The sequence below is a fragment of the Bidens hawaiensis genome, unplaced genomic scaffold (assembly GCF_021521415.1).
Source record: "Bidens hawaiensis isolate Kalapana, Puna unplaced genomic scaffold, B.hawaiensis_p1.1 tig00043135_1, whole genome shotgun sequence".
Lineage (NCBI taxonomy): Eukaryota > Viridiplantae > Streptophyta > Magnoliopsida > Asterales > Asteraceae > Bidens > Bidens hawaiensis.
The window spans coordinates 95,652-106,066 of record NW_027497666.1 but is presented as its reverse complement, the minus strand read 5'-3'; the positions used below and the strand labels follow the sequence as shown (position 1 = coordinate 106,066).

At 33.0% G+C, this 10,415-nt stretch overlaps 1 protein-coding gene across 1 annotated transcript; it reads right to left on the bottom strand.

The window, feature by feature from the left end:
* Positions 1 to 569: 569 nt before the first annotated feature.
* Positions 570 to 6,469, bottom strand: LOC143594147 (type IV inositol polyphosphate 5-phosphatase 9-like). The gene is made up of 7 exons (XM_077073531.1): positions 6,285 to 6,469; positions 6,037 to 6,144; positions 5,420 to 5,762; positions 4,992 to 5,182; positions 1,575 to 1,683; positions 948 to 1,102; positions 570 to 853 (listed from the first exon to the last, which is right to left on the bottom strand). The coding sequence occupies exons 1-7, from the start codon at positions 6,458 to 6,460 to the stop codon at positions 592 to 594; spliced, it is 1,344 nt and encodes a 447-aa protein (XP_076929646.1). The 5' UTR covers positions 6,461 to 6,469; the 3' UTR covers positions 570 to 591.
* Between the last annotated feature and the right edge of the window lie 3,946 nt (positions 6,470 to 10,415).

Below are 10,415 nucleotides of genomic sequence, written 5' to 3'. Positions count from 1 at the left end.
TCTTAAGTCTTAATCTTGACAATTACAACTACAAAGAAAGTTACTAAACATACAAGGAGTAATAGTGGAGGGATTAATTCAAAATAGTTTGAATTATCCCTTTTCTTAATAAATTGTTTATTTGTATTAGAGTAAATTACAAATTGTCATTTATGTATGTATCAAATTTTAACGTTTTCATGTAGCTTTAAAATTGGGGAGATGTGTATTTAATGTTTCCAAATGTTACACGTTGTGTCATTTTGCCCAAAATCAACCCTCATGTTAATATTTCTCGTTAAATCAGGTTGGCACATGAGGGTATTTTGATAATACAACTTCCCATATTCAATGAACTCCTTTAGAATCAGGCCAACTGGCCAAGTACAATCATATTGGAATCAAAGTTGGTGGACAAAAACAACAAATCTCAAAGTTCTACATTTCACAAACATGTGTTATTGTCTCATATACTTTTCTACTTACATTACATACACCCACTCAAAACAAAAACAAAAATGATGTGGACATTTTTGGGCTTAGAACTATGAACTTTGCATCCTTATATATGTTTCACTACTATTTATCTCCACATAATCGCAATGATCACTTTCAAGGTGTCATTTTACTTTTAATATTGAAGCTTAAGCGGTTAGAATGACTCTTGTATACATCATCAGACTGGAAATCGATATTGGTACTTGGTCGCTGTCCAAACCTATGTGATAAGCAAAGGCTTTGGCACCTCATTCGTGAAACTTTAACTTCAGCAGAGAATATAGCTTTCATGGGTCTGTGATCAGACAATCGTGTTTCACATCTTGTGTACATTAGTTGCTTCAATCCATCGCCTGTCCAAATTATCCTATCACACCTATACACATAATGATTTCTTGAAGTTTCTTTCACAATGTAAATATACTTTTTTTGCATGAATTAGTGAAAATAAACTTAAGGAGAAATACTACCATGCAGGAGCACGTTTCTTTTTGCCTTTGGTGCCAATATGGCTACATCCATAGTATTCATCACAATTTAGTTGGTACTTGTAAGTAGGAGCAAAATTGATTGTTCCTTCATGCCAAGCTTCCAATGATTTACCATCCATGAGTTCCATTCGAAGCTTTCGTAGTTAAAAGGCCGACGTATTAGTTATTAGCTTTATTTTTTGAAAAAAAATAAATGATCAGAATGAAAACTTACAAATCCTCAAAACCCGAAAGTAGTAAAAAAAAGGTTAAAAAAACTAGTTAAGAAATAGCAAAATAAGCAATTTTATTTTTTAGTAAAAATATAAGTAAAATAAACATTTTATAAGTTATTATTAATAAAATATATTAAAATGGTTTAATATTACTCATCTTATAAAACCATCCCTGGAGTTTGGTCACAATTATTTCATCTAAATAAGTAAAACGATAGAAATGTCCGTACTTAAAGTTAAAAAAAGTAAATGGGTTAATAAAATAGACGAAAATAGCAAGACTCATAAACTTCAAGGGTCCATATATAAAAGAATGTTGTTAGACTAAAGTTATATAAGTGATGAAAACTCATAAACGAAAGCAACATTGTACTTTGTTAAAATTAGTTACCTGGTCATTCTCAAGTAGCACATTCCAATCTTTTCTATTTACTAGTAATCTTGTGTCCGTCTCTGACAATGAAACCCGGTAATTTAGGTCTCCCACCAAGATAATGCGACTATAATTATAAAAGTATTTGATCATTAGTGTAACAAAATAATGACATATGGAAAATAAGCATCGTGCAACAAAACATAGAGCGCCTACATCATAGTAAAAATTATCAAATTCTTCAACTCTAAGGGGAAAAAATGAAGGTATTAACCTAAAACACTAAAAGACTTATACAACCCGTTCTTTAAATCTTAAAACTTATCCATAAAATTACCTGGAAAACTACATTAAAATGGTGATTTACCAATCCTCTATGCATTCCATATTATTATACTATATAGGATGTGGGAAGTATTTAAAAAGTATAAATAAAATTCAAAAAATTGTGGCTTTCTAATTAAATTATAAGAATAAGAATAAGAATAAGAATGAAGAATGACAGAATATGAATTCTCTTATACCATCTTCAAAAAAAAAGATAAAAGGAAAAAAGTGTTGTCCTTGTAAAAAAAAATCACAAGTTTCATGAGATTAAGAAATATATTATATAATAAATTTCTAGAAGATAGAAAGTGTAAGGTAAATATAAAAATTTGAACACCTTTTGAATCCGAAAAGAATAATTAATTATTTAATATTAGGTTATGTCTTTTTTTAAATATTGGTTCTCTGTTAATTATCAAGTAATAGCGTTGATATACTAACTAGTTTCATACATTTTATAATGCTATGTGTTGTAGACACGTTATCTATATCATATAGGAATGATGTTGCTATCCGCACAGTCTTGACCATTTTTGAACCGGCGTCACGGAGGATAGACGCCACCCCCATAACGGTGCTATCACTTACTTTTTTTTTTACTTTTTAATGAATTTGCACTCGATGATCATATGACCATTAAACCGATTAAATAAAACTAAAATAATTTACAAGTTTAATTAATGTTAATGCTAGCTATCCCACAATGTAAAAAACAAGTAGTTGCTAGTTACTGACTCATTGTTTACGTGAAAGTGACGTAACATGATAACTAACTCTTACTAATTATCCACTCATCATACAACCCACACCACAACACAACACAACACAACACAACACAACACAACACAACATAACACAGCCTAAGCGAAAGATACCAACAAAAGAAGAAAATCATATAATCACTATTTGGGGTGGTTATTAATATTATATAATTTAGTAATTGACCAAAAGATTGGCTTTTCGTCAACAACTAATCAATAATATAAAACATTTCATGCTTTTCACGAAAAGTAAAGATTCAAGTCCATTTTTTGTAGGTATTATTTTTTTTTATACATATTAAAAACACATGTTTTAGTGAGATCGAGCTAGTTTTATAATCTGTTAGATATATATGAAGTTGAGATTGAAAACTAAGTATTTAAAAGGTAAAATTTTAAAAATATCATACGTAGTATAAAAGTTATGTTACAACGGGTTATATCTTTAAACAAAAAAATAATTTAAATGCTATGAATTAAACAAGAAACAAAAAAAATGAAATAATAAAAAGGCATTTGCTTGTTTTTTGTTTTTTTTTTTTGAACGGTGACTTTCATAGTGGTTGATTAATCAGCCACAGCTCTCGGAGAGAGCCCCAACCGCCTCACTCGGGCCAAGACTATGTTGTCTTAACCGGGCTCATGCTTGGCATCCGAGTTTGGCTAGGCGTTCCACGAGAAAATTTCGAGCCCCCTGCCACTTGACAGGAGTTGTCTGCCCACAAGAGCAAGCTCTCTGTGAAGAGACACTCTAATAGAAAACTAGTGTCGCCATCAAGATTCGAACTTGAGAGGCCAACCGGCATCAAGCTCTTACCCATCATTTGGCTGGCCACTTGAGCTAGCCAAAGAGGTTAGGCATGTGCTTGTTGATTAAAGAGTCATAATCCACGTGTAATTATTATTTTTAAACACTCTTTGTTTAAAAATGTTATAATTTAAACATTCTTTGTTTTCGCGTAATATTATAATTTTCAAATTTTTTGTTGAAGCATTTATATTCATTAGAAAAAGTAAATATTTTACTTTGGGTTTGCTTTTAAGGGAAAAGTTAAAATACTAAGCGAGACATAAATGAGAAATGTGTGAATGATTTGTGACCACACAGTAAACCTCTTATAAATAAATACAAGAAAATAATTACAAAAACATAACTCAAAATATAAATAAAAAACGAAAAAAATAAAATAACTAAAATGTTTCCGCTATCATTCCTGTTAAAAAAAATAAAAAAAATTGACGAAAAGACACAATGACGACAATGAACAAAAGACACAATAGATCGCAAGATATAACACAATGTCAAACAAAATATAACACAATATAAAGAAAAAAAGACATAATGTCAAAGAAAAAAAACACAATCAATGACGAAAATAAACACAAAACACAATGCTAAACAAAAAGACACAACGACTTTTTTCACTTACCATTGTGTGTGTGTGTGTGTGTGTTTTTGTGAGAACAAGAAAGACGGTGAAAACATTTTTGTGTTTTTATTTTTTTCGTTTTTTTATTAAATTTTGAGTTATGATTTATTTATTTATTTTTTTAAAAATTTTTAAAGAGTTTTTTTGTGTGACTAGAAATCCTTCTCATTATTGTTCATTTTTATAGAATAACTTAACCCTTATTTTTAAAAGTATTAGGCTTTCTAGTCATGGTCTAATATCAATTTATCTATTTATAAATTAAACAATCATAAAAATTGTCGTCTTTTAAATAAATATAGTTTTTTTCAAATTAAATTACCTAATTTTGTATAAATAACAACAAACTGAAAGTAAAATGAGCAAATATCGTTAATACGTTTTATGTCTTTATATCACATATATATCTATGAGTATTGAGTAAGATACTTTTGTTTCTTTCTTTGTAATTTCTTCAATGAATAATCATAAAGAAATGAGTAAGATAGTTTTATTTATATTATTCATATTTTTTAGTATATTAATGGAAAATCATTTTGATTAAACTAATCCCACAACTTGGTTTAAAGTATAGTAGCAAATTAATATGATTGGGCAGTAGTAAAATAAATGAAAGAATATATATACAACCAAAGAGAGCTTAATTATTAGTGTTGCAAAATGTTGTATTTTTGTTTTGTTTATATATATATATATATATATATATATATATATATATATATATATTTGTAAAAACAAACCATCATTTTCCATTAAACGTCAAAGAAAAAGTTGTAATCTTTTGAAATAATGGTTATTTTTGGCAAAATCTATGGAACTTGTTATTGTTAGCAACAATGGTGATCAATTATTAATAACAAAAACAAACATATATACGATAATTTGAAATGTTAGTAGCTACTTAATTCAAAACGTACTCATGGTCTAGAATCCTTTTGGGCAGGTCGAGTGACGGTCCCATGGTGGTTGGAAAACATGTTCGCAATAAAATCTCAGCGGCATTGGCGTTTCTAAGTCTCTCATCTCCTTCTCTCCCTCCTGATGCTAGATGACAGCATACGAAACAAAAACTTGTCTTGTAAAACTGGAACCGAACTGAAACCGACCCCTATGATTATACAACAAGTATAAGAGAAAATACAAGATAATAAAGGTAGGTTGCATGAACTACAAATGTTAATAAACAGGGCCAACCCAACCCCTTTGAAGGCGTAAAAGGTATGTTTGTTGTCTAACTATAATCTAAAGTGGAGGCCCTATCCAAATGGAGGCTTAAAGCATTAGCTTGATTTTACTCCCGCTAGAGATGGCCTCGTTAATAAATCATTCTCTAACTATAATATACCTTATTGCCAAGGCACCCCATGATGCCACAACCAACACAAGAGACACTTGGATTTCGGAAGAATGGATGAAGATCGCTACGAACCCAAACCGATATCATTATTCCAACCATTTGTTTGCTGATCAGACACCGAAACTCGGGTTGGATCATGCTAGTCTCAGTATATGATTTCTTGCCTTCCATCACATGATGTTGCTTCTTGCTCAGGCTATTGCTTTTGTAGTAATGGTTGTGTGAGTTCTTGTTTAAAGCTTTCCTAATCAAAGAGTTCCATGTCGAAGCAATTTTCTTCTTGTCTGGCCCCAAAACATTTGAAGCTTTTAGAGGAACCACTTCTTGAAACCTTAAAAACATGCATGAAGTGTAAAATCAGATATTAATGTAACTAATAAAAGTCGTAAGTTACTAAGAGCATCGGCTAATGGGGGGTTTGTTGGAATATCGAATTATGGTTTGATGAATTTAGTATGGTTTTCCCTTTAGTTTGAACATGGTTGTATATGTTTGTTGTTGTAGAAGAAAGTAAGTGTTTTTGAAAAAGTTTGAAATCTGATGTGACATGTTGAGATGGAGGTTTGTGTCGGACGACGTTTGAAATGCTCTAAGAGATGACATACCCAAGAACATAGATATCACATGTAGTGTTGCATGTATCTAACAACTCATCGATATTTATATCGTCGGTAGGCGCTACACCGCCAACGTTCCATGTACTTACGAACACCCTTCATATTTAAAATAACACAAACTTAATTAGTTAACAAATTCTCAATCAAATTAAACTATGACTAAAACACAAATTAAAGAAATATTTAATGTATGTATATATACATGAGTTAAATATTTATGTTTGCAGGCATCATACTTGAACTTATTTGTATCATGGTGATCAGTCAAAACAATCTTAGGACTCAAGACGGGTTCGAGATCCATCGTAGGAAGATCAACAAAAGAACATGTGTTTCCGGGAAAGTCCGCAACAAAGTTGTTAGATCCTAATGTTTTCCTTAGCAGCTTACTAGCCACCAATCTTGGCCACATCACCTTAAAGACAACATAAGATAGTCAGCTTGCTTTTGTATATACATGATTTGCATGTTACATACCTCCTCGTAAAATACATTATGTATTACTGATCAACTATTTATAGAAACATAATCAAGATAAGTACATAGTATCTCTATCAAATCATATATTCTAGTTAGACAAAGTGTTGTGGGGTTGTCCACAGTGGCCGCCCAGGCTCCACACCATCTCCGGATTTGGGGGTAAATTATCTTTGCCCGCCACCGGAGGAATGGTGTCAAAGCCTTCTCACACCTACAACCCACTGCAAACCAATCAAATGGAGCCAGGGTGGAGGACTGGCGGGAGACAGTACCACAACACATAGTCTTAAAGTAAAGTTATATAATAAGTTTGAACAATATATATGTGTGTGTATAAAATGTCTAATATACATCACTTAAAGAGTGTGAAAGAGAGAGACTCACTTCTCCTCCCATGGTATGAGTTAAAGATGAAGGGAGAGTATAAGCTTCAACACAAGTGATATATATATATATATATATATATATATATATATATATATATAAAGACATAGGAAGATGGAAATAGAGTGGCAAAATCCATATTTAATTTATTATTAATTCATATATTTTTCTTCAATATTTATACTATATTTTGAAGAGGAGAGCATGCAAGTTGGAATAATAGAGACAATAAAATGACGTGCTTGGTGATGTGGATGCATGGAGAAGATAATCAAGAGTTTGCTGCCTCTTATTTACTGGATTAATGATAAATCAACGTAAGAGTTGTTTAAGGACTTGTTTTTTGTTCACTTAAAACACTTACAATAAACTAATAAAGATACGATCATATAAAAAGGGTCCAAATCTCTTTTCTAGCTTGTTTATATTATCAAGAGCATCACGTTTAAATACTAGTGGTTATTGTTTTATTGCATAAATATTGAGCATGGAAAAACACGCGAGTCGGATCGGGTAGAGTGCAGGTAAGAACAAATGAACAATCTCGTAATTTCCTTTTGATAACAAGTATTGGTCGCATTAGGCAGCATGTCGCGTCAGAACACGTCACATAAAAATGGTTATTCTGGTTTGAGTCAAAAGAGATTTGGGCCAAAACAATTTTGGGTTAGAATAAGTTTGTGTAGAATTATTTATTAATTGTTAGTGCATTTATGATTATATGACAGATATCTTCATATACACATGTAACATTATGTTATATATAAAAGGAAACCTAATGTTACAGTAAAGATAATATAGGCCCAATAAGTGGTTGTCATGTGGAAAGTCACTATGTTTCATTTTTTTATAATATTTTAAAATATATTTTTGTATTTATTGAATTGAAACTAATAATAGTAACAAAAATGAAAGCTGCTGTGGTGGTATTATTGTGTTGTTGTAGGCTGCACGATTTGGTTTTTTTAAATAGAAATAGATTTTTATATTTATAGATTTCATACTAAATTAATCAATGGAAAAGTAAGGTGATTTGGTGATAAAGTTATTGGAATGTATTATGTTTCATGTGTGTTTGAACCTTTTAATCAGCGCAAGTGCGCAACGCTCCGAGGGCAACCTCTAGTTTGAATATGTAAAAATCTGACTAACCTACAAAAGTAGTGTGTGGGCTCAATTGTTATTATACATTTAATATTGGCCAATGAGGAATGAGATTTGTCGTAACGAGACTGATTTATACTGGTTGTTTTTGTTGACTTTAGACATAAAAAACATTTGTTTTAGTTCATATCTAATGTGGTTGTGGAAAGTTTTTACATGGATACATCATACATCATCTATGTGTCGTTGAGAGACCCTTGGAGATTTCAGGCCGCATAGGCCAAAATAGATGTTTAATTAAGTAATATATTCAAATGGTGATAGACCCTTTTGAAATTAAGCATAAACATATTTTATTTTTTATTTTATTTTCCTTTAAATTTCGTTTCCATTGTATTAAAAATAAGCATAGATATTACATCAACATAGCAGGTAGGCGGGCAACAAGCTGCGCCGCCACCCCTTTCTGAATTGCAAACCCTAACATGCTAAAGACATACCCCTGCCCCTTTGGAGTCGACACGTTGCTATGCACAACCCGTTGGACCCTGGTTAGGAAACGGATAGCTTCCGGCGCCAAGGAGCCAAAGGTATCAAAAGCCAGAGGGACAAAATCATGTTGGTTCTCTTCGCAGGCTTTAGCATGTTTCTCCACCTTCTTCGTTTCAGCCATTTTCATTGTTTGCCCAACTACAAACTCATTATCCCTCAAACCAGTTAAAGGAGATACCCCTGTGAGGTCATTTACCATATAAATACCTGTTGGTACATAATGTCAGTAGTTCAGTATCTAGTGTTTTGTATGTGTCTGTAATCGTGTTAGATTGGTTTTAGATATGGTGTCACACAAGTTCGCCTGATGTAAGCGAACTTGTAGACAAGCGAAGTTAAGACAACTTCGCCTAGTCTGTTAGGCGAAGTTTTCGAGGCCTATATATGCCTAACTTCGGCTTGTTTAGAAGAGTTTTTTTGGAGGTCAGAAAGTTTTTTTGTGATTTGAGATCACGTGTTGAAGTGTTGCAATACAACATGTTTATTAGTATTGTAACGTGTGTTTGTGTATCTTCTCAACGTATTATATATCTTACACTCGTATCGTATTATGTGGGGATTCCGCACCCTTGTGTTACGAGATACTCCTGTGTAGATCCGGCTGGGAACCTACGGATATGTTGTTGGGACACCCAACAGAAGAGTCTTTAATTTATCGAACAACAAGGTTGAGGTGGTATGTAACACTGACATTACGAGTTACAAATCACCAAAGCCTAGCACGGGACCTGATGAAGCTTTCGACTATGATAAACTATTCAAATCTTTTAATATGCCTTACTTGGGCTTTGCAAAAGTTGATGAGAAAATTGCTTCACATATTTTGTATGACGAGGAGGAGAATATTGTGCAACGTCCGCGATACGACGAAAGTCAACCTTCCTCGTCAAGTGCCGTTGATACTCCTGCTGCCTCTACTGAAGAAGAATTCTACAACCCATTTCACTCTCAACATCAATCACCCACTGATGAACTCTCTTCGAATTTAGAAAACAATCTGGAAGTCGGTCCGATTCAGACTACTGCAATTCACAAAAATCACCCTTTGGGGAATGTAATAGGTAATCTGTCTGACGGTGTTCAAACAAGAAGAAGCTTGGATGAACACACATGTGTTTACGCAAGCATTAAAGACACAGGTATCATAAATGAATGCTTGTAGACCTGCTTCATCAGCCAGGTTGAACCGAAGAATTATCAAATGGCTCTAAAGGATAGTTCGTGGGTCGAAGCCATGCAAGAAGAGTTAGCACAGTTCGAAAAGATGGAAGTATGGAAATTAGTTGAAAAACCAAAAAATGTAAATGCTATTGGTACAAAGTGGGTATTTAAATGTAAGAGAGATGAGAAAGGGATAATCATAAGGAACAAGGCAAGGCTGGTAGTAAAAGGGTTTAATCAGCAAGAAGGAATCGACTACAACGAAGTGTTTGCACCAGTGGCAAGATTGGAGGCAATTCGACTATTCCTGGCATATGCTTCACACAAAGAGATGAAGGTGTTCCAGTTAGATGTGAAAAGTGTCTTTCTTAATGGTAAAGTCGATGAGGTGGTGTACGTTGAACAGCCTCCGGGTTTCCCTGACCCAGATTTTTCTGATCATGTGTACAAGCTGAGTAAAGCTCTATATGGGCTACATCAGGCTCCTCGTGCCTGGTACGCAACTCTGTCTGATTACTTTCTTGAGAATGGGTTCGAAAGAGGAAAGATCGATAGCACGCTGTTTGTCAAGAGAAAAAGGGGTGATCTTCTACTCGTTCAAGTCTATTTGGACGACATCATTTTTGCTGCATCAAGAGTCGCCATGTGTCAGGAATTTGAAGCAGTCATGAAAAAGAGATTTGAAA